At 40.6% G+C, this 25,361-nt stretch overlaps 1 protein-coding gene and 1 long non-coding RNA gene across 3 annotated transcripts; one reads left to right on the forward strand and one right to left on the reverse strand.

Moving 5' to 3' along the window:
- The first annotated feature begins 11,474 nt into the window (after positions 1-11,474).
- On the forward strand, positions 11,475-12,436 carry LOC116046629. 2 transcript variants are annotated; one of them, XR_004898089.1, is made up of 4 exons: positions 11,475-11,717; positions 11,952-12,097; positions 12,205-12,314; positions 12,410-12,436. It is a non-coding gene; the product is annotated as an uncharacterized LOC116046629 (long non-coding RNA). The 2 variants fall into 2 exon arrangements; XR_004104189.2 differs by having other exon boundaries at positions 11,475-11,690.
- Positions 12,437-20,999: 8,563 nt separating this feature from the next.
- On the reverse strand, positions 21,000-23,635 carry LOC116046621 (galactose-specific lectin nattectin-like). Its single transcript, XM_031295022.2, has 6 exons — positions 23,528-23,635; positions 23,216-23,240; positions 22,361-22,443; positions 21,833-21,967; positions 21,544-21,656; positions 21,000-21,399 (listed from the first exon to the last, which is right to left on the reverse strand). Exons 1-6 carry the CDS (start codon positions 23,618-23,620, stop codon positions 21,336-21,338), a joined length of 513 nt encoding a protein of 170 aa, XP_031150882.1. The 5' UTR covers positions 23,621-23,635; the 3' UTR covers positions 21,000-21,335.
- Positions 23,636-25,361: the final 1,726 nt, after the last annotated feature.

Genomic DNA, 25,361 nt, shown 5'->3' on the forward strand with positions numbered 1-25,361 from the left:
AATGTCTGATCTAACTGATACAGACATTTGCATTCTGACCATCGATGTATAAAGAGAACTGGATACAGCGTAAAGCTTGGATTGGGCCCAAAAAATCAAGCCGTAGGGTCACCTGCCCGAGCCCGTGCACGTTGTGTCCGAGCCCGGCCCGACACATTAACTGGAATTATGAGCCCGAGCCTGATTTAAACCCGACATTGTTTTAATACGTGGGCCGTTATAACTGACGTTCTCAACTACAATTCTTTTTGTTGTTTGAACTGCAGAAATCTGTTTAGAAGGGGTATGCTTGGAGAAGTAACAAAAGAGGACGTTGAAGGCTGTCATAGGCGAGCAGCGTGCCGCACTTAATGCACTCGACAAAGCCGACACATATGTTGTCACTGCCCACGACTTGTTTAAAATTGTTCCATACCTCTGACTTTTCTCCAAACTTGCTCAGAGGTAATTCTCCTGTTTTTCTTTTTTTCTTTACATCCTCAAGCTCCATGCTACACACAGCACAGCAGGCCCGGTGTGACGTGTGTGAGAGGAGGAGACTCCCTGCATGACACCTGTTGCATTTTGTAACTGTAGTCTAACTTTTTTTTTTTTTTTTTTTGTAGTGTAAAAAAAATTATGGCAAAACTTTCTCCCCACCCAATTAGGCTAATAAAGTAATGATTAAAAAAATAAACACAAATGCAAGGGCCCGGCCCGGCCCGAGGATAGTGGCGGAAAATAACAGCCTGGCTCGGGTCGGGCTCGGGCAGAGAATCTAAACTCTAATACAGCGTTAGATATGGAGCCCCGTTCATTCCTATAAGAGTTGCTCAGTAGCGTGTGAAGCCCAAAAACTCTCCTCTCCACTTCTTCCCACTGTATAAATTGAAGCCAAAATCTTCCAGATACGGGCGCTGCCAGAGTCTGCGTAGTAGTGATCGAGTGGTGGAGCGGCTGCATCGATGAATACAAGGCAGATAGCCAACGAAGTCGAGTGAAGAAAGTACCGTTCAGTGAGACTCATATGTGACTGTTTGTCACAGAAATTGCAAAGACATAAGGACGCGTACAAAAATGTGTAGGAGAAATTTGGTTTCCTTACCAAAGCCAGTCATGGACATGTATCAGAAACTCAGAGAGCTTGGCCTAAAGGATGCTTTTCCTAACGTGGATACATTTCCAATAACAAAGTGTTCCAGAGGACTTTTTCTTTGTTAAAACGTGAAAACATACCTGAGATCGACCATGAGGGGGAAAAACTGACTGCCTTTGCCCTGCTGTCAATTGAGAATGGATTTCCAACCTTCCAGGACTTTGATAACATCATCAAGGACTTCACCTCATTAGGTAGGCTAGTACTAGTTTTTAGTTAGTTTAGCTTAAATACATTTACAATTTCCATTTGAACAGTTAAATATAGCCTAAATTAGATGCATTAAAATACCTGAATAAGTTAGCATAATAATCACGTGGCAGTTTAAAGTAATCTTGTTTATTCACCAAATAACAAAGTATCTGTTTTGGAGGGGGCCCAAAACACTGAAGCATTCCTAGTGTAATTAATAATAATAAATTGAATTTGTATAGCACTTTTCATGGACTCAAAGTCGCTTTACAGGGCAGGGTACAAAACAAAACAAAATGAAGCAGAACAAGACAAAACAAAACAAGATTCAGGCACAGATGAAAAGGGAGGGGGGGCGTGGGGCTACGGATAGGCAGAGGTGAAGAGATGGGTCTTGAGGCGGGACTGGAAGATGGGAAGAGACTCAGAGGTGCGGATCTCTTGGAGGAGGGAGTTCCAGAGGTGGATTTGAGGGACCGTGAGGGTTGGTAGGGGGAGAGGAGGTCAGTGAGGTATGAGGGGGCCAGATGGTGGAGGGCTTTGTAGGTGAGGACCAGGATTTTGTAGGTGATCCAGTGGAGTTGTTTTAGGACTGGAGTGATGTGGTGCGGGTGAACGAGTTGGGCGGCTGCGTTCTGGACCAGTTGGAGTCTGTTGATGTGGGTAGAGCTGATGCCGAGGAGAAGTGAGTTGCAGTAGTCCAGTCGGGAGGAGATGAAGGCGTGAATGAGTCTTTCAGCAGCGGGGGGGTGTGAGAGAGGGTATGATTTTGGCGATGTTGCAGAGGTGAAAGAAGGAGGTTTCTCTCGGAAATAAAGTTCTTCCTGTTAGGGCACCATGCAGATACAGGATCCACTCTCCTGTCTACTGAAATATTAAAAAGTCCAGAAGGTTTAAAGGCGCTGCGGTGCCAATCCAAACGTGGTCAAAACAGATCTCTGCTAATGTTATGTAGCAGTTCAAACCGTTACGAACAACCCGCACACGTTCTTCTTTTTCTTCTTCTGAAATTAATGAGACTTAACACAAAATTTGATAACCATCTGTTCCTTTATCAGAATTGCAGCTCTGTTTCATTCATCTTTCCAGTTAAACACATCAAACAATACCACTGACACACCACACTGACACGGTAAAAAGATGTTAGCCTTCCCCTTTGCCACACACCTGTACCTGTGGCTGTTACTATTATTACTGTAAGCATTTCCTGTGTCAATGCTCCACCCAGTGGTCACACACAGAACTGCATATCCATTCATGACACCAACCTGCTATGTAAACAAAACAAAGTTACATTATGGTAATGGTGTATGAAATCACCGTATAAACATAAGATCTTATGTTTTGCAACATCTTGGTCTCCCTGAAAAATACTTGATTAGTAAAATCTGCAAGTTGAAAAATCCACAACAAACCAACATGGAGAAGAGAGGAAGGAGGCGCACACACACACACACACACAACAAAAAATACAAACCCCTACGTAACATTATATGAACAAACAAGTCAAATACAATCAGAGCAACGAGTCAGAGATACTGTACTGACCTGGGCAGCAGGTTTGTCCACAACACTGTGATCACAAAAAGACGTATTAAACACGAGCAGTCTAATTACAGGACTACTCAACTCAACTTTATTTATATAGAACCTTTGATACAAACATTCAGCCCAAAGAGCTTCACAGAACAAACTTATCTAATGTTTCAGCTTACAGTTTGCACTCAGCCTACATTAAAACTAGTAACATTATTTAATAACTGTCTCATAATCTTACAGGTTAGGAAACCACTGCATTATACTGCATGTGGAACACATTGAGTTGTTTTTAAATTAATAGTTTCATAGTTTTTACTTACAGATGGAGTCGACAGTCCGATGGACAAAAACAGAGTAACAAAGCAAACAGAAAGCCTGATGCCATCTGTGGAGAGACGTTAAACAAAGTCAACATACTGCAGACAAGGACATAAATGCAGACAATTAATGACTGTGATCAATGAGACATTTATCACATTAAAGTATCCTGCTAGTTATAATTGTTATATAATATAGATATGGTTTGATATTAAATAGATTCATATTTTAAATGTCTAAATATTAAATACAGTTTTCTCAAAATATAAAATTTCCTTCGATGAATACAGGATTAGAGTAAATGTGATAATAAATTGAAATATAATTACCTTTGCTGAGGTGATGATTGGCTGACAGAGACGAAAAACAAGCTGATGACTGTCAGTGATAGAAAATGTCCAGTCTTTATATATAGTTTATCAGTGTGTTGAAAGCGCTTGAAGATTGTTGAAGTTACGCCCACACTTACATAGTTACATAAAACTTCTTCCAGTAAGAGGTGGAACATTCGGGTAGTTCCTTTTTTTCAACGTATACTTCTACTCCACTAAATGTCAGAGGTAAATATTGTACATTTTACTGCACTACATTTATTTAAACGAGTATGTGTTCGTTTGCGTTTGTGTTCTCACATGGAGTGGTGAGGAAAACTTCCTTTTAGGCAGATACCTCGGACAGACCCAGGCTCTTAGAAGGCGGTGTCTGACGGTGCCAGTTGGGGCTGTGATGAACAGTGGCAATAATAGTCACAATAAAGATAATGGAACAGTGACTAGAAATAGTAGTTGTAGTAGTTCATGGCATAGCACGGCACTGTCGGCATTACAGGGTGTAGCAGTGCAAATAACTCCTAAATTTCTGACAGTAGTGCTAGAGGCCAGGGCAATGCTATCTAGAGTAACTATATCTTTAGATAATGAGGTTCGGAGGTGTTGTGCGATCAGATCAGCTAAACATGTAAACATCCCCCTTGTTAGCCAAGTTTCTCAGACCCCGGCCGTAACATCACGTTAGGCACGGAATCCTGAGTGAACGAGAGGAGTATTTATTTTCAGAGCCCCAAAAATCAAGATCCAACATGTCTTTTCTTTTCTCTCTAAGCATGTTCTTTCTTGGTCCTCATGCTAACCTACACACACACACACATTTACACACACGCACCTTTCTGAACAGCTGGCCTTGTGAGCTACGACAGCCACATACACACACATACGCATACATGTGCGTTGAATAGCTAAACAGCTAGCCGATAGCGAAGTAGCCTATTGTGTACCCCTTTGTGTCTGTAAAACGTTAGCTGGAACGAGCTAACGGCTAGCTCATAGTCTCGTGGGGCTGCAACCAGCTCCACGACCCGCCATCTGGGGTTAAGTAGCCTGTTTTGGCGTATCTCTGTTGTCTGTAACACGTTAGCTTGACCAGCTAACCAGCTAACTAGCCACACGGTCTCCCCGACCGCCATCTTGAATATTACAGAGTCTCGGTCCGCCTCATGATATCGCGCTGTTTAGCTACCCCTACGGTCTCCTCACCTCCCCCCTCCTCCTCACACACTCACACACAGACACAGAGACATGCTCACCACATGCTTGCTGTTTGTTTTGCCTTTTTGTTGTAGTTTGTAAAAGGTATATAGGTTTTGATGATTTAAGAATTATTGATTGGCCATTGATCATTTTGAAGTTGAATAAATTCTGTCATACTTTAAATAGCAGTTTGTGATTATTTGTGTATGTGTGGTAATAACTGCAGGTTAAACAGGCCTGTGCTCGAATTTACCCTTCTTTTGTTCCTTCAAAGATACTAGAGAAATTAATCAAATTCATTCAGATCTGTATTTTAAAGGGAACACCACCAATGAGACTATTTCACAGCTCAGTTATCGGTCCCTGATTCCAGGTTATGATTGTTTGTCAGTTTGGTAAAGTTAAGTTGAATACACATATTCATAATTTTAATATTGATAAAACATCTTTGATAATTTACCAATAATTGAATCTGTACCCATCCCAATTCCCAACAGCTGTACTAACACTACTAATCTACCCAGTAGTATACTGTCACGGCCCACCAGCCGTGACCCTATGTACCTAATGTGCCTGCTGTGTGCTTGGTGTGTTTTGGTTTGGCGTCCGTCTCTGTGTTTTGCTCTCTCCCACATGCTCTGGAAGCCACGGGTGGGCGTGGTCACTGGAGTTCCTGCCTTCACATCTATGGCTCATCACACCACTCAGCACTCCTGTTCCTCATCAACTGTCAACTCCCCTTTATAAGCCAGGCCAACCTTCCAGTCCCTGCCGGATCGTTGAATCAACTAGTATGAGAACACGTCAGCCAATCTGAACTTTCACTATTGTGAAATACCTGTTGCTAACTTGCTTTTTTCCTGTCTCACCTCAGACCATCTCGCCCTGAGCCTGGACCCAGATCTACCTGCCAGCACCGCAAGATCCAGAGCACTGGAGCCCGGGAATTGGGTTGCCACCAAGGTTATAAATATATATAACGAAAACTAGGTGGGAAAAAAACATTGTCGTTAACTGAAATAAAAATAAAAACGAGGCGTTACAAAAAAACGATAACTAAAACTGTAATGTCTGTTTGTATGCCGTAGACATTTATAGTTTCCGACTGGGAACCCAGAAATTCCGACATTCAATGTCAGAGTGAGCACAACATAGTCCGTGCCCCTCGCCTTGCGTCATGGCGGTACCGAAAGTCAGAAGAAAGCGACAGTCCGTTCTACTTTACCTTGTTAAGGTAAGATAGGTTAGCCTCCTTGTGCGCGCTTCTCAAATGTACTTTCAAATTCGTGGGATTTTTCCCTTTAATAAATTGTCCACATATTTTCCACCTTCCATTGCAAGGCCCTTGCTTATTTCTGACACAGTCATCAAATCGGAAAGCCCCCTTCCCCCGAAACAGAAGCTAACCCCGGTATAGGGCATGAATGTATGGGTACAGGGCCAGGCAGCATGACGGAGACAACCGTAGGACAGAGAAAACTACAGGAGGGCTTTCACCGGCGACCTGATAGTGCTGGTTAGTAAATACTGAAGAAAGGGAATTTCGGCGAAAAAGGCACAGGCCCGGAGGCCGAGATATCTGACTCCAACTAATTCCCGCGAATACGTTGATAGGACTTATGAATACCAAAACTCAGTGATCAACTCTGAGATGATAGATTCCGGTTAAGAAAGGTTTACTGAGTCCAGCAAATAAGTTACAATCACATATGTGGGTTCACAAAAGACACTGAGTATCCCTAGCTTCAGACAAAGGAGTCGGAGCTCAGGCTAGCAAAGTCTCTGTTAAGTTGTGAGCCCCGTTCTGCAATATACCTCAACCTTTATCATTTTCCTTAATGGGGTGTAATCCTCCTGTCTCCGGGCGGATTTTTCTGTTGCCACATACACACACACACACACACACACACACACTCAAAGGGTTGGGTCCTCTGCCTGGTGCAACTTCCTCTTCTTGTTCTCGTAACCTTTAAACAATTCACTTTTATGCCATATAAGAACTTAACTATTTTGATGACTTAAGCTTAACCTTCTGTGCATCAAGAGGTCACCCGGAGTACTTTTAACCACTTCCTCAATTTGACTGTACACTGGCCTTTTTTCTTTGGTGGGGGGGGCAAATAAACAGAAATCAGCACTTCGAAACTGGGCAAAACAACCAGCAGTACTTCATTTAAACAACTGTATTCAAGAAGAGCAAGACAATACGATACAAGATTCAAGTTACAGACATAACTATATCCTCCCACCCACTACCAAAAATCATGTTAACTACTTGAACATAAATTTTGCTCTCCTTTCCTTCTGGCCAGCAAATTTCTCAATGACTCTCTGATTAAAGTCAGTCATTTCAGTAACAAGTCTCTTTTCCATGGACAGCATGGCCAATGCATTCAGACTCTCCTGGGTCATGGTGTTTCTGAGAAAAGTTTGTATTCCTTTCAAGGTTGAGAAGCACCTCTCAGCTTCAGCTTGGTGGCTGTGGTCATGGGTGTGGTAATGACAACTTTTACTAGAAAACTTTACTTTTGAAAAGACTTCTTTGAGATTGACAGCTGGAATAGGTCCACAGCACCACGGCAGGCTTTGAACTCTTCCTTGCTGTAGATGAGACTGAGCTCTGTCTTCAGCTTGCTTCCACTGAGCATTGGGTACGCTTTCATGATGCTGCTCAATGCATCTTCAGGAAAGGTATCCTTGTACAGGCTTTGTTGGAACTGTTGGATGCTCCCTTTGATATGGATCGAATCAATGTTCTTCTTCTGGAGCTTGCTTGGAAGTCTACATGTGGCATGATGTGGTGATGAAGTTCCAGAAATAACTTAAAATCCTGATCCTCCAGTAGCATGGCCAGGGATCCTGCTTCTCTGACAATATTGGGGTCGAAGTCACCTGAGTCTTGTATGTTCTCAAAACAGTGAATGAGATCCTTTCTGTGCTCAAAAACAGTATTGATGGCACGGCTATGAAAGTTCCATCTGACATTGCTGGATCTTGTCAGTTAACAGGCAACCACTTTATACAGAAAACTTGTCCACTTGGGTGACTTGGAAAAAATAATTCTTACCTTGGATATGTGAGAGGTGGCCTGTTGCATTATCAGGATGAGCTGATGTGCGTAGCATTGGATGCAGTGTTGGGAGTAACGCGTTACAAAAGTAACGCAATTACAGTAATGTATTCCTTTTTTCTGTAACGCAGTAATATAACGCATTACTAATTAAATTTCGGTAATATTATACTCGTTACAATCTCAGTAACGCGAGTTACAACGCATTTTAACGCAACATTTAGTGGTGCATTGTTTTTTTTTTAAGAATTCACCAACACCGCGACACATTTCTTCACAGGAAAAAAAAGCTGTATTATTTTCCTGTCGCTGTATTCGATGGTTGAGATGACTGCAGAGACAGATACATTTGCGAGATGGATATTATTTTCAGGAGTTATTACGCTGCGTTGAAGTGAGCTGTCCTGTTTCTGTTCCCGTAGTCAGAACCAGAGACGGTACGGACAGCATGTATGTCCCAACAGGTGACGGTACGGACAGCATGTATGTCCCAACAGGTGACGGTACGGACAGCATGTATGTCCCAACAGGTGACGGTACGGACAGCATGTATGTCCCAACAGGTGACGGTACGGACAGCATGTATGTCCCAACAGGTGACGGTACGTCAGCGGCTGACAGATATAAACATGTCGGGAATTAATGTTGAGGCTTGCTACACGTAAATATCATTGCATTTTATCAGCCGTGGAGAGTAACTATGCCTGTAGTGGAATGGCTTCGAATGACGACCAAAAGCGCTTGTCTTTTACTGTGACCATTTACTGTTCAATATGTTGCAGTTTTACAAACAAGAAAGTGAACAACTTGAGCCTGACGGACATGTTGCATCCTGGTTGCATCTCAGTAAGCTAGCAAGAGTAGCTACACAACAGACAACTTCCGTGTAGCTTACTTCAAAATAAAAGCACTTCCTGTGACGGTTCGCAGTAAAACTAAATTACTGTTAAATAAGGTTGTGTAGGCTACCTTTTCACAAATCAGCTGTAAATCAAGTACTGTAAATAATGTAAATAGTGAGTTTTAATCACACTATAATTGAACATTTCCTTTAGAGTGTTTTAACCTAAACATGAATTTCTTATTGAAGTGCTATAAACAAACATTTTACAACAATGCCATACTTTTGAGTATTTTCATTTTCTCCTACTTGCCTATTATACGTTTTACTTATCTATTTTGTATAGCTTTAGTTACTTAGCATATTTATATTAATTATACAAAATATGAATAATCTATGTATTAAAGTGGATAAAGACGAGACTTTATTGATCCAGTGGTGAAATTCACAAGCTAGCTGCCAAATCAAACTTCCCCTGTTATTTTGGTAAAAGTAACTCAAAAGTAATGCAAAAGTAGTGTAACGCATTACAATTCAAAGACAGTAATATTGTAATATAACTAATTACTCTCAAATGACAGTAACTAGTAATCTATAATGTATTACATTTTGGAAGTAACTTGCCCAACACTGATTGGATGTAGTGGACATATCTTGTATTTTCCTCTGAACACCTGCAGTGGCACCCCTCATCAAACCTCATGTTTCATCTGCCTGGATCGATAAAAAATCACTTGTCTGGACTTCTTTGATTATTTTTTCTCTTGTAACAGACAACATACAGTCCAGTAGCTCGTTCTGTATAGTTTTTGACGTTCCCTTAAATACAGTGGCGCTGTCAAGGTGCTCTTTCAAAGCTCCATCAAGAGAGGCAACAAAATCCACCAACCCGCAAAATATCCCGGGGTTATCTGAGCTCTCATTCTCACCATGGCCACATAAAGCCAACTCAAAGGTTCCACAAGATTTCACACAGTCTATTATCCTGGACAGTATGTGTCCTCTTCGTTGTGCTTTCTAATGCCAATCCTGTAGCCTTCATCTAGTTCTTCAGCAATGCTAACTCTGCCAAAAAATGTTAGCTTCATGCTATTATCAAGATGGCTGTGGCTACTTTCATGATGTTTGTATTTTGTTTTAGGTTTCTTACCCCCGTTGTTGTCCACAAAACCTCAGTGCCGACACTTTGAAATAAAAGACAGGGAAAGCAAAGGCCAGGGCCCTCAAGTGTCACGCATTGAGCGTGACAGTCACTCATTTCGGCCTTTTGTCACGTACTCATGCACACATTTTATTTCTCATGTGGAAAGACTATTTATAACATATAATATGCCGCAGCGCCCAAAATTTCTCTGGCTGTGCCGCTCTCACTATAGAACCGGCAAGAATCAAGCGCGTCTCCCCTGGAGTTCTTAAGTCGAGCCTGCCACTTATCAGCCAATCAAAAAAAGAAAGGGCACTAATAGCACTATTGTATCTGGGCATATCCTGGAATTGTTCACGTGATTCTGCTACAACATCTTCCGGAAAGTTTTGTTCACCCACAGAGCTGGAGCTCCGAACATCACTTTGATCACAGAGCAGACGCGGCATCAACCGATTTTGCCGGCGCTTCAGCCCCGGATATATTTTAAAAAGTGTGCGTCACTTAGTGTCCACTCTCACTGTAAAAATAGAGATGAGCCTTCCATTGTCTGTGCAACTTCAGGTTTATAATGGACGCGCACTGCTGTGGAGATGCTGCGCCAGATGTGTCGCGTTTGCACTCCGTGTATTTCTGCCGTGATTTCGGTTTTCCACCTCCGATGTAGAGCAGCGTTCAGCCACTTCCCTAAACGTTCGCTCATTCAGAGACCAGAGTCTCAAACGGGACTCTGTGTCTGTCAGGAGGTCTGAGATCTACCGTATCAGCAGAGTAATCATGTCATGCACAGCAGACTATAGTACAGGCAGATTATTTTCTGGAATATAGTGACTTTTTCTTGTAATAGCCTATTATAACTTTATTTTTCTCAAAATATCACGACTCCTCCAAATCTCAGAGAACACAGATACACTGCAAAAACTGAACTCTAAGTAAGATGAAATATCTTAAATCAAGTTAATATATGCTTATTTTTTTCTGATAAGAAATGTTTACTTACCAGGCAGATTTTATGTTTGAGTTTTTACTTGTTTTAAAGGGGTGATAGAATGCAAAACCGATTTTACCTTGTCATAGTTGAATGAACGACAGTTTGGTGGGTAAATAAGACATACATAGAAGCTCAAAATCCCATTGATACCCCTATCCTCAGCAAATCTCACATTTTGAAACTGCCGCTGAAAACGGGTGAATCTCAACAAAGCTGGATGCTGACGTCAGGATCCCAAAACTTAGTCTTTGTCACGCCCCAACATTTGCATAGGCTACACCACTGATCTGAGATCAGCTTAGTCTTCTGAATCTAGCTAGGTCATGCAGATCTCCAGAGGTCCGCTATTTAATTACTAAATTCACTTCTGAGACTTTTTGATGCAAGAAATCAACTATGTAGAGGTCAAATATGGGCTGATTTACGAAAATTGATGGCTAATTGCAAATTTTGTCCGACTGTGTGTCGCAGTTCAGCAGGAGCTCAGCAGGCTATGTGACAGCGGCCGGTGCTGCCTCGCCGCTCGGCGTGTCCTACTTCATAGACTCACTGTGAGCTAGCTGGATCTCCGTCACGAAGGGAAGCACACAGGACTTCACAGTTTTTTTATCCTATATGTCACTGGATTTTTGTACGGTTCCATCAAACTGTAATAATAGAAACAGTGATTGTAATTTCATTCATCATTACAAATGTTAAATGGTGTTTTCTAGGATCTGAAACTACTGATAGCCCACAGAACCAGGCAAGACATTACAAAATTCTTCAGGAGCTGTACAAATCCAAGCCCAGACCCAATAAGAAGGATGTTGCCCAGCTGTTGGACCTTGAAGACCAAGCAAGACGAGCATACATTGACTCTGATGTTCTTAAGGAGCAGGACAGGCCTGCCAAGATTCTTCAAGCATATCCCTGCTTCAGAGAACTGGATCATGTAAGCAAATTAAATTGCATATATTTGGTTATTGGCTAAGTTATATTTTGCACATACTGTTTTTACACAACTTTGTGTGGAAAGTGATAGTTTTGTCCTCTTTGTCAAATTAATTTAGTCCACAAATTGTACTTCCAAAGTAGTTTAAGAAATTGATACACATTGAAAGATATATTAGTTAGATTTTAACTGGAATGTTTAATATTTATTTTCTCTATTTATGTATTTAATGATCTATTTTTGTCTTTCTCTCTGTACCAGATAATGGATGAACTCCGATGAAATCCTCGATCAGAAAAACTCTCACTACATACCTGAACTAAAGAACCGTTGGGAAACCTTTTATGAGAAGGCACAGTTTTATGGAGTTTGTAAAAAAGTGATGAGGCCTCCGTTGTCGGATAAAGGTAATTGCAGTTTATTGAGAATCCCATGTTAGTATAATTTTTTTTTTTTTAAATAACCAACTTCAGTAAAGTAAGTAAGTAAGTCAGTACATTTTTCTTTTTCACAGTAAAGCAATCTGTTGCCGTGATTAAGGCTTTGCCAGACCTGTTCCCATCACCTGTGGCTCCACAGAAGAAGTTAGGACATACAAGTGCAGCTATGCTTCACATCCTTAAGGTAAGAAATGTATGCATGTACTGTATTTTTCATATCATATTCTCTTAACAGTGAATGGTTTAAGTGATTTTTTTTTTTTTTTTTTTTTGTTTCAGTCTGCAGAAGACCCCAACACCTTTGTCTTTGCCTTTGTCTGTGTGTTTTGGAGGAGCTGTTGTTGTTTTTTCAGCCTCTTGGAAAGTCAAAAACACGTTGCTCTGTTAGATGCTTATAGTTTAATTTTGCCCAATCAGCTTTTCAGCCTTGACCAGTGGTCTTCATGTATGCTCTGCTGATGTGCACCTAAAAATAATAATAAAGAGGTGATAAGAAATTTGACTCATATCTTTATTTTTTAGGCAAGCATTTCACAGTTTCTATTACTGATTTTAAGCATTAATATGATATGTAAATTTCAGGGATTTTGCCTTATTTCAAGAATTTTGTAAAGAAGTAGATGCTAAATTCAAGCAAATTATACTAAAATACCTTAACTGCTTTTATTGTATCAAGAAAATAATGCCTAGTGTGTAGCTTTATGACAAGATTATGGCACTAGCATTTACTCAATTTAAAAAAAATTTCCAACATATTGAGAAAATAATTCTTACATATTTTAATTGTATTAAGGCAAATGCACTTTATCAGTGAGAACACACTAGTTTTAAGGTATCTTAGGTTCTTAGGTTTGTTGAGGTTAGATATTTTTTCTTGTTTTAGAAAATCTTGGCAAGTCAAATGTTCTAGTTCTGTTGGCAGATAATTTTGCTTATTTTAAGTAATATTCACCTAATTTTTGTACTTTTTTTCTTGTTTTTTTAAGCTGGCTTTTTGCAGTGTATATTTTGAATGTGCACAAAGTTTTGAACATGATCGTTCCTCGATGATCCTTCCTCGATGCTTGCTCCTTGCTCCTCGATGATCCCTCCTCGATGGTCGCTCCTCGATGATCCCTCCTCTATGCTCGCTCCTCAATGATCCCCCCTCGATGCTGGCTCCTTGGTCCACGATGAGCCCTCCTCGATGCTTGCTCCTTGGTCCGCGGTCCACGATGATCCCTCCTCAATGCTCGGTCCTCGGGGCAGAAATACAGTGGGGAGAACAAGTATTTGATACACTGCCGATTTTGCAGGTTTTCCCACTTACAAAGCATGTAGAAGTCTGTAATTTTTATCATAGGTACTCTTCAACTGTGAGTGACGGAATCTAGAAAATCACATTGTATGATTTTTAAGTAATTCATTTGCATTTTATTGCATGACATAAGTATTTGATACATCAGAAAAGCAGAACTTAATATTTGTTACAGAAATCTTTGATTGCAATTACAGAGATAATGCGTTTCCTGTAGTTCTTGACCAGGTTTGCTCACACTGCAGCAGGGATTTTGGCCCACTCCTCCATACAGACCTTCTCCAGATCCTTCAGGTTTCGGGGCTGTCGCTGGGCAATACAGACTTTCAACTCCCTCCAAAGATTTGACTGGCTAGGCCACTCCAGGACCTTGAGATGCTTCTTACGGAGCCACTCCTTAGTTGCCCTGGCTGTGTGTTTCAGGTCGTTGTCATGCTGGACCCCAGCAGCCACGACCCATCTTCAATGCTCTTACTGAGGGAAGGAGGTTGTTGGCCAAGATCTCGCGATACATGGCCCCATCCATCCTCCCCTCAATACGGTGCAGTCATCCTGTCCCCTTTGCAGAAAAGCATCCCCAAAGAATGATGTTTCCACCTCCATGCTTCACGGTTGGGATGGTGTTCTTGGGGTTGTACTCATCCTTCTTCTTCCTCCAAACATGGCGAGTGGAGTTTAGACCAAATGGTCATTGGCAAACTTCAGACGGGCCTGGACATGCGCTGGCTTGAGCAGGGGAACCTTGTGTGCGCTGCAGGATTTTAATCCATGACGGCGTAGTGTGTTACTAATGGTTTTCTTTGAGACTGTGGTCCCAGCTCTCTTCAAGTCATTGACCAGGTCCTGCCGTGTAGTTCTGGGCTGATCCCTCACCTTCCTCATGATCATTGATGCCCCACGAGGTGAGATCTTTGGAGCCCCACACCGAGGTAGATTGACCGTCATCTTGAACTTCTTCCATTTTCTAATAATTGAGCCAACAGTTGTTGCCTTCTCACCAAGCTGCTTGCCTATTGTCCTGTAGCCCATCCCAGCCTTTATCCCTGATGTCCTTACACAGCTCTCTGGTCTTGGCCATTGTGGAGAGGTTGGAGTCTGTTTGATTGAGTGTGTGGACAGGTGTCTTTTATACAGGTAACAAGTTCAAACAGGTGCAGTTAATACAGGTAATGAGTGGAGAACAGGAGGGCTTCTTAAAGAAAAACTAACAGGTCTGTGTGAGCCGGAATTCATACTGGTTGGTAGGTGATCAAATACTTATGTCATGCAATAAAATGCAAATTAATTATTTAAAAATCATACAATGTGGATTTTTGTTTTAGATTCCGTCTCTCACAGTTGAAGAGTACCTATGATAAAAATTACAGACTTCTACATACTTTGTAAGTACGAAAACCTGCAAAATCGGCAGTGTATCAAATACTTGTTCTCCCCACTGTAAGAGCTTTGAGACGGCTTTCACCGAGGAGGGACAGAACAACCTCCAGTTCAGCTGAGGAGTGAGGAGCTATCAAATAAGGGCCATGAGATGCAGCTTATGTTCAATTTGCTTTAAAGCCCGGCGCACTTCCTGGGGGCCTGGTTCTCACATAAAGCTCCTCCAGGTAATGATAGATAAGTTTAGGGTGCAGTGCATGATGTGTGAAAGAGACGTGTGTGTGTGTGTATTAACGTTACCTGGAGAAGAGTCTGGCCTTGGTGGTTCCCAGTAGTGTGGCTTTGTTTCCCTCCACCAGCAGCAGGGATCCCTCCCTCAGACCCTGAAGATGCACAAAATGACCATAAAATATCTGGTAAAAAGCCGGTATTTGTCTGTGGCCTTCTCAAACAAATAAAGGCAATAAAACATTGAAAACATTGTGCTATAATGGCTGATTTGGTAAATTTCCACATCTCTATTGCCATCATTACAACAATCATTATTAACCCAAAGATCATTGATTACATGAATTCTGTTGACAAATAATTTCCAATCGACGAATGTTCACAGTTTACAAAGATTTGCCATCAGAATTCTTACAAATTTTTCGATGTTGTTTTCTTAAATGAAGTCAACACTTCCAGCTAATTTTTCACAATAGAAGCGTACCTGTAAAGGGAGAGAATTATGTACATAGATCCTCTGGAATCATTTCAATGAGAAATCTGTGAAGGAAGTGTGCAACATCTTTCCAAGCTAGTTTAAAGGCAGGGTCGGTAACTATTTCCAATACACACTTTTTATATATATTGTTTGAAATGGTCTTTACACCCCGACAGCATAAAGAACTTATGGGCTCTGAAAAAGGAGCGAAAAAGATCTGTCACCTGTAGCTTATGTAATCCTGTAAACACGGGCACCAATCAAAACCTGGCAGTGCGCTTGGAAAAAAACAATGAAATGCCTCCTTGCGTAGGCACAGCGGGGCTACTCTACCCCTCCCGCGAACGAGCCTGAGCTCAATGAACGTCGTCGCCGGAGTTACTGCAAGTATTCAGGAGAACGGAGGAAAAAACTCAGCAAAAGTTGCTGCTGCTGCAGTTACTGCTAAAAAGGCAAAGAAAAGAAAGTCTGAAAAAGCGGCGACTACAAAGGCTGCAGATGCAGATTGAGGGGATAGACGGAGCCACCGAGGAGATGCAACTTTCAAATCTTGCTAGCTTTTCAACATTCCCACTCTGCCTTTACCAGTGAACTTAAATAATGGCAGACTGGAAGCAAGCAGTTAAGAAGAGGAACTGAGAGTATGACATACGTTGTTGGGATTAGTGCTGTAGACATGTACATTACACTGACTTTATCGAGACAAACAAAAGGTAAACATGGAAATAGTTTGGAGTTTGTAGTCTCACCAGGACACATGGATGTCAGCTTCTTCATGGTACTGAGTGATCCTCTGCTCTCTGGTCTCCTGCACAAGAATAATGAAGTAAAATGAAGTATAATGTTAGCCCTGTTGTTCTAGCCTATATTTGTTTACATTCAATCAAACTGTGTCCATTAGAAGTATGCCGAATCATCTGTTAGCAGCTCCTGATTGCAGTTTAAACATGGATGTACAGACAACTATCGCTGGATTACTTTATACTCACGAAAAAGATAAAACATGTAGATTCTCAGGCAAGTTCTGCAGTTATAGGGAGCACATTTTTTCTATAATTTCTAGGCAGATTTATGGACGTTTATTCACCAGAGATATCAGAGATAATTACATCCCCTGAACACGTAAGTCACACAGAATCTGCAATTTTTTTTCATGTCTGTGAGTTCAGATTTGACCGAGTTATGACTCTGAGAAGCAGTGTGTTTTTGACGCAAGTGGGGGCAAAAGGGCGCTAAGGGTTTTAAAGTACCTTAATCGCCTCCATGAGTGTGTTGCAAATGCTGCTGCTGTTGCTAATCGGGCCGAATCCTTTTTTATCAGCAAAAAAATAGATACAGTAGAGTTGTTTTATGGTCACTCTACTCCACTGCTTAAGTCGACAGCTGCATTATATTTTATGTTGACGACTGCTGTAGTTTGTCAATGACTGTCATGTTAGTCCTGTTAAGTAAAACGTACTTTAAACAAACTTTTTGGGACTCAGTTCTTAATCTAAACATTAAGTTGGTGCATTATAAAACATATCTAAGAGTTGCTTGTTGCTTGTACAATTTACAGCAGAAGTTCTCTGAGAATCTCTTTTATATCCAAGATGAACTGGTATTGAAACTGAAATTTCCCTAACCTGATTGATACCTAATTTGAATCGAAATCGATTCTGGTAATCACTGGCGATACCCAGTCCTATTAAACCTAACTGAATGTAATGTATTTTCGAGTCAGAGGACAAAACCAGAGTCAATTCAAACACCAGATGAACGCTTAAGATCAGCCCTAAAATGTTATGGAGTGCCATGGGGATTAAATGGTTTGTTGATTTTCCTGTGAAAGGATTAGTGTCCAAGATTTATGCTAAACTGATGCAAGTATCCATAGGAGAACTCCCAATAGTAAAGAAATGGGAACGAAAGTTCTGGAATAAAACAACATCAATAATATCTAATGTGATATAGCTTGGCCTAGTACTAGTTTTTAGTTAATTTAGCTTAAATAAATTAACAATTGATATAGTTAAATATAGTCTAAATTAGATGCATTAAAATACCTGAATAAATAAGTTAGCATAATAATCATGTGGCAGTTTAAAGTAATCTTGTTTATTCACCAAATAACAAAATATCGGTTTTGGAGGGGGCCCAAAGCAATTCAGCATGCCTAGTGTAATCTTTCCATTTAATATGGCTCTGCCTCCATGAAAAGTTCAGGGTGCACAGACTGTGTGTGTGTGTGTGTGTGTGTGTGTGTGTGTGTGTGTGTGTGTGTGCGTGTGTGTGTGTGTGTGTGTGTGTGTATGTGTGCGTGTGTGTCTGTGTGTGTGTGTGTGTGTGTGTGTGTGTGTGTGTGTGTGTGTAAAGAGTCTGGCCTTGGATTTTGTCTCTACATTTAGAAATCTCCTGAATCAATGTTTTTGTGAGTTAATCTAGGAACATTTGAAAACACATTTCCGACTTTTGTTTTATTAATTATGGTTTATTGACTTACATATCATTTTAGCTTAGGTTGTACTGATTTAAGAGATATGAAACATTTGAAGATACTCTAAGAAATGACATCACAATAAGTTAAAATACCAATGTAGGCACTGAAGGATTATCTCTATTACTGAGTTCAAAGGGTTCATTTCCCATCGACTCTCCGCACAGTTCACAAAGATACCAAGTAGATTTAACATCACAATTCTTTATTGAAATTAATGAGACAATGAGACACAATTCTTCACAATAAAAGTGTACTGTTGGACACATTGTACATGTTAGCATAGCATTGACCCTTTTGTCAGTCTGTTTCCCATTTGTCAGGGTCATATTTGGACGCTGTTGGACATTTTGTACATGTCTGCATAGCATTGACCCTTTTGTCAGACTGTTTCCCAAATGGCAGGGACATTTCTGGACTCGGGTGGATAAAATGTCCAGAAATATAGGTGACTCTTGACTCCCCACGCAGGATTTAGCTTGCGGTGCAGTCAGGGGTTTCGGTGGCATAAAGTGACCCTAAAAGCCTGCGTGATGTATGACAAGTGGCCACCACATTGTCACCGTGTTCATTTTCTGCCGTGTCCCTATACACGCCCATTCATTTTGACTGACATACGGGAACATTTCCCTACACAATAACAGTGTACCTGTAAATGAAGGGAATTATTTCAGTAAGCTGAAATAATGTGAAACATCTGGGAAGGAATTGTTGCGTTTCATGGACGGTAGCTTAACATTGATCTTAAATAATGGCAGAATGGAAGCTAATATAAAAACAGAAGGGCTGTGCAATTAATACAATTATGATCGCCATTTTGATTTTGGCTCAAAATTACGAAAACTGTGAATTCAAGAAAACCGATTATTTTGCACATTACGTTTTGCAATTAACTAAAAAAAGTATAAAGAGAAATTTTACATTTTAAGGTGTTTTCACTGTTGATTTGTTTAACTCTTTCACTGTTTTAAACATCATTCTGAAATGGTCTTTACCAGAGGTGGGACAAAGTCATTGTTATGCAAGTCACAAGTAAGTCTCAAGTCTTTGCCCTCGAGTCCCGAGTCAAGTCGAGTCAAAGATGAGGCAAGTCCCGAGTCGAGTCACAAGTCAAAGCCAACAAGTCTCAAGTCGAGTCCAAAGTCCTACCATTTTAGTTTCGAGTCATTTCAAGTCCTCTTACCACAGAAATAAAATTTATACAAATCATGTATGTCTGTAAGATTTGTATTTATTTAAACCTCTTTTTATACAATGACATTAATCAAATAAGGGCCCGCATGTTTTGCAAATTGCAACTCTTTTTTTGTCGACTACCTCATAATTTTTATAGCCAAACGAAACTATCTTCGGTATCATTTTGCCAACTGGCGCGTTGTTGCTTGTGCTTCATTGGTTGTCTTGCAGACGTGCCTGCTTAGATGCTGTCGAATCAAAACAACGTGGGACTACAGTGATTGGATGTCGTGCAGACAGCGCGCGTGCTCTCTGCATGCATACAGGTGGTGCACATTTTTTTCACAGATGCAGATAAACTGAGAGCGGCGCGGCCGTGTGAACATTTTCTTCCCCAGTTTTCATGGGAAGTCTTCTCGAATCAAAAGGTGCAAGTCCAAGTGAAGTCACGAGTCATTGATGTTAAAGTCCAAGTCGAGTTGCAAGTCTTTGTACATTTTGTCGAGTCGAGTCTGAAGTCATCAAATTCATGACTCGAGTCTGACTCGAGTCCAAGTCACATGAATCGAGTCCACACCTCTGGTCTTTACTCCCCGACAGCATAAATAAATTATGGGCTCTGAAAAAGGTGTGAAAAAGATCCGTCATCTGTAGCTGTTGTAATCTTGTAAAACGGCCACCAATCAATCCTTGTGGTGAGCTTGGATGAAATGTCTCTTTGCCCCGCTGGCGTACTCTTCCCCTGCCGTGAACAAACCTGACATTGAAGAACGTTGTCGCCAGAGTTACTGCAAGTCTACTGAGAACAGAGGACAAAACTCAGCAAAAGTTGCTGCTGCCGCAGTTATTTACAACTGCCCAACCACCTGCTAAAATTATTAACATATGCAGATGATAACAAGCTGTTCCTTTATCAGAATTGCAGCTCTGTTTCAATCATCTTTCCTCTTAAACACATCAAACAATACCACTGACACGCCACGCTGACACCGTTTGCTCTCCACCTGTACCTGTGGCTGTTACTATTATTACTGTAAGCAGTTCCTGTGTCAATGCTCCACCCAGTGGTCACACACATAACTGCATATCCATTCATGACACCAACCTGCTATGTAAACAAAACAAAGTTACATTATGGCTCCAACATGTATTTTGATGCTGATACTTTTAAGTAATATTTTCATGATTGTCTCTAATAACTAGAAGTAGTATTTCTGCACTGTGGTTTCAGGTACTTTTAGTTCCACCGTGTGTCAGGATACCTCGATACAGACCTACATGAAGTTACACTTGTTTTGGGTTTGATTGTTTTTCTCTCAAACATTCCTTAAAAAGTCTAAATAAACTTTGTTATCCCGTATGAGTAAATTCATGTGATCTTACATGTCTCCTCAAAAGAAAAAGAAACACAACACATTCAAATAAACTTTATTATCTCATTACCTAACCGATTCATCAGTGTCTTTATTTATAATTTGGATTAATATTTTAACCTTGTTTTATTGTAATTATTTAAAAAAAAAAGGAATAAAATATTATTATCCCTTTGGAGAACACAAGAACCCAACACACCAGAAACTCCTCTTGTATCACAGAACGTTCTGACAACATTTGGACTTTTATTTTTGAAGAGAAGATCTACACCACTCATGTCTGGTAGGTGGATGTTGTTACCTTTAGACAGAGCAAGGCTAGCTGTTTCCCCGTTTCCAGTCTTTATGCTAAGCTAAGCTAAGCTAACGTCTGCTTGAGAGAGCTTCATATTTAGTGTATATACGAGAGTTGTCTCGATCTGAACATTAACTCTCAGAGAGAAATCAAATAAGTGTGTTGAATCTTATTTTATTGGATCAGTGGATGCTGTTATAACAGACAATATTCAGTAAACTAAAATGAAAAAGATGTCAGAGTATTTGAATGTTTTCTGTATTTCATTTTGTGTTATTTATAGATTAAAAGTCCAATAACTGATTATGTTTTTGTCCAGCTCAGAGAGTCAGTTTCCTTCTAATGTTAAAACTCAAATGTGAACCGTTTCCTAACTCTTCAGATAATAAACAAGTGAAAGTGAGTCTGTCAGCAGAGAGCTGTTTCTGTCTGCAGAACAAACTGAAAGAGAATCAATGATAGAGATTATAGATGAGCTGTAGTGAGATCATGATGGAGGGAGGCCTCACAGCTTCTTGGAGCACAGGAAAGGATATATTATGTTGCACGGCGCGTTGTTCCAGTTGTCTGTAGAGAGATTTTCCAGAGTTTTAATATTTTAACTTTTCATCTTTCAGACTACAAATATGACCGCCTGCTATAAGTTTAGAGATCATTTTTGGATCATCATGTTTATTTAGAAGACAATATGTTTCATATGTTGTTGTTTTTTACCATTATAGTTCATCTCAAGACAGTTCTCCACTCCACCTTTGTTGTCAGGCTGCCCCGCACCCCAGTGTTTGTAGTCGAATGTGGATCCATCAGACCACATCCACTCACCCTCCTGGAGGAGAGAGATTGGTTCAAAGTCAAAGAAAATCAAAAGAGGATCCTCCTTTTTACTGTTTCTTATTTACAGTAATTTTCCTCTTTCTGTTCTTTATTTCTTTCATCAAATTTCATTTTCTCGACAGCTCGAGAGACGAGTGACATCACTTCCTGTGATGATAAAAGTCTCACCTGCACTGAGTCAAAGCCTCCCATCCAGGTCCGTTTGTTTGCACCGCTCACTTGGTTAATGAAGGTTCTGAGGAATACATGTTCCTCTTCTGAGTGGACTGAAGCCAGATTCCCACCATCAGACTTGCAGAAGTTCTAATGGAGACAATATAATAAGTTAAAAACATTTAAGAAAAAAACATAAACCTAATCACAATTTTAACAGATGTGATCTCAGGACATCTCATTTATATACTGACATACCTTTGGACAATGCAGGACTTTTACTGTAACAAAGTATTAATACTTTTAGAGACTGTCCTCCCCCAAAAAACAGTCCTATAAGTCGTTTGTTCAAGCAGCAATTAGGACTCATATTTAGGTTTATAGTGGTGGCGCCCTCTAATGGCCGTAGTAGTTATGACAGCAGCAAAGCAGGAAGTAAAGTGATTTATTTTTTGCTCCTGTCATAACTACTATGGCCACTAGAGGACACCGCCACTAGAAATCTAAATATAGGTCAGGACAGTCTTGATAAAACTGCTGTACCTCTGCATCGATCCAATTCTTTCCCTGGAAGTTGAAACTGAAACAGCGAGAGCCGAACTGAGTCCATCCAGGAGGGCAGGAACCTTCAAGACAATGTAGCAGTAGCAGTTTGTATTTTTTGTTGCATGTGTGTGTGTGCCTCCTCCCTCCCTTCTCCAGCTAGTTGGTTATTGCTTGTGCTCACTCAGCTCCCTGGATAAAGGAGGGAGGAGACCTTCATTGTGCCGGCCGGCAGCAGACTGCACTGAGTGAAGCATGTGAAGTTGATCGACCTCTGCCTGTCTGTAGCAAGCTCGCTTTAGTTTTTTAACTTCTGTGAGGCAGTGTTGCATGTCTTCTGTTTGTATTATTAATAAATTATATAGAAAATGTTGCTACAAGCTCCTCCCATCCTTCCTTCAGAAACCTAACATAATTATTTTCTCCCTAATCCCTATCAGGACGTAATATATCTTTCTACGTGATGCAATCAGTCAAGAGCAGATGTACGGGAAGATAACATCTTGGCGTACAGCCAGGGACAGCGAGGTCAATGGCCTTATGTGGTATCGTTAGCTAATGTTAAACGTGTGATGTACTGATATGGACTCCATCCTCCCAAATGTATAAATGACTGGCATGCTAGAGAATGTCTTCAGTTCCTCTGCAGAGTAACTCAGGTCTTTGGTTGAATTAAGATCTTATGTTTTGCAACATCTTGGTCTCCCTGAAAAATACTTGATTAGTAAAATCTGCAAGTTGAAAAATCAACATGGAGAAGAGACACACAACAAAAAATACAAACCCCTACGTAACACTGTATGAACAAACAAGTCAAATACAATCAGAGCAACGAGTCAGAGATACTGTACTGACCTGGGCAGCAGGTTTGTCCACAACACTGTGATCACAAAAAGACGTATTAAACACGAGCAGTCTAATTACAGGACTACTCAACTCAACTTTATTGATATAGCACCTTTGATACAAACATTCAGCTCAAAGTTCTTCACAGAACAAACTTATCTAATGTTTCAGCTTACAGTTTGCACTCAGCCTACATTAAAACTAGTAACATTATTTAATAACTGTCTCATAATCTTACAGGTTGGGAAACCACTGCATTATACTGCATGTGCAACACATAGAGTTGTTTTTTCAATTAATAGTTGCATAGTTTTTACTTACAGATGGAGCCAACAGTCCGATGGACAAACAGAGCAACAAAGCAAACTGAAAGCCTGATGCCATCTGTGGAGAGACGTTAAACAAAGTCAACATACTGCAGACAAGGACATAAATGCAGACAATTAATGACTGTGATCAGTGAGACATTTATCACATTAAAGTATCCTGCTAGTTATAAGTGTGTTATATAATATATATATGGTTTAATATTTTAATTCATATTTAAAATGTCTAAATATTAAATGGTTAAAAAGTGAAGTATAATTACCTTTGCTGAGGTGATTATTGGCTGACAGAGAGGAGAACAGAGACGGTCACTGATAGAAAATCCACTCTTTATATAGTTTATCAAAGCGCCACAAGGTCTGCAGCCTGCAAGATCCCTTCAAGTTACGCCCCTCTCTTCCAGTCGCAGACACCCCCTTATCAAGTGGAGTGGAATCTCATTTATATTATTGAAACCTGATAACATGTTTGAATTGCTGATCGACATGGTGGTGCTTATGGAAAGGAACAAGGAAACACTTGTTATATTAAACTTCTTTTAATAAGATTAGATTAGATTCAACTTTATTGTCATTGCACAAGCAAGGACAACCAGTACAACGAAATGCAGTTTTACATCTAACCAGTAGTGCAACCATTAAAAGTGCTTTTCCTTTATAGCAGTGCTTAAAAAAAGACATAAAATACAGAATGCAGTATGATCATGTTAGTCCATTATTAAAGTGCATTAGCAAGTAAAGTGCATAGAGTTCTGAGAAATCAGACAGTATATATTGTATATAGTATAATAGTAGAGACAGAATGCAGTATGATCATATATAGTGCATTGTTGAGGTGCATTAATAAAGTGCATAGTGATCAGAGGTAGTCAGACAGACCATAGTCCATGTGCCAAAGGAGAGGGGGCGGAGCGGGGCGGAGCAGGGGCAAAGGCTAGTGTTGGGTCTTGGTATTGAACAGCGTTATGGTGTTGTGAAAAAAGCTGTTTCTGAGCCTGCTGGTGCTAAGGCTCCTGTAACGTCTCCCAGATGGCAGGATGGAGAACAGTCCATGACTGGGGTGTGTGTGGTACTCGATGATATTTGATATTTGTACTATACTGGTGGGGGTCTAGTGTAGGAGGAAAGCTGGGCTTGAGGTGGGCTAAGATTAGCTTCTCAAGGCACTTGGTGATGATGGGGGTCAGTGCTACCGGATGATAGTCATTCAGGCACTCTGGGTTTGATCACTTGGGCACGGGGACGGTGGTGGTGGTCTTGAGGCACACGGGAACAACAGCTTGGGCCAGTGACAGGTTGAATATGGCGGTAAAGACTCAGTTGCTCGGCAGGGATGCCATCCGGGCCAGCTGCCTTCCGTACATTCACCCTACTCATAGAAGTTGTTAGGCTCATTAGCAAAGGAGGTAGTGGTGGTAGGGGGGGTTGAGTTTGCTCTTCTGTAGTCTGTGATGGCCTGTATCCCTTACCACATACTTAACGTCGGGGGTCGGAGTTATTGAAGTGCTCCTTAATCCGAAGTTTGTGGATTTGTTGGGCGTTCCGTATTCCCCTTTTCAGGTTAGCCCTGGATGTAAGTAAGTAAATAAAGTTGATTTATATAGCACATTTCACAGATAAAAAATCACAAAGTGCTTCACAATAAAATGTAATACAGTACAACAAATTAAAATACAAGAAAATTAAATACAAATAGAAAACATAATAAACAACCATAAGAAACCCTCAACTAACTAAAAGCCTGCTTGAAGAGCAGAGTCTTCAGTTGCTTTTTAAAAGATTCAACAGAATTCAGAAGGCAAAGCTCTCAATCTACCGGTCAGTTTTCG

Source organism: Sander lucioperca, chromosome 8 (assembly GCF_008315115.2).
Source record: "Sander lucioperca isolate FBNREF2018 chromosome 8, SLUC_FBN_1.2, whole genome shotgun sequence".
NCBI lineage: Eukaryota > Metazoa > Chordata > Actinopteri > Perciformes > Percidae > Sander > Sander lucioperca.

Coding starts and splice junctions, on each gene's coding strand:
- LOC116046621 (XM_031295022.2), bottom strand. CDS start 23,620: ATGTTGACTTTGTTTAACGTCTCTCCACAGATGGCATCAGGCTTTCAG. Junction 21,657..21,832: donor GAGGCTTTGACTCAGTGCAG/GTGAGACTTTTA, acceptor TCTCTCCTCCAG/GAGGGTGAGTGGATGTGGTC. Junction 21,400..21,543: donor CTTGAGATGAACTATAATGG/TAAAAAACAACA, acceptor AAATCTCTCTAC/AGACAACTGGAACAACGCGC.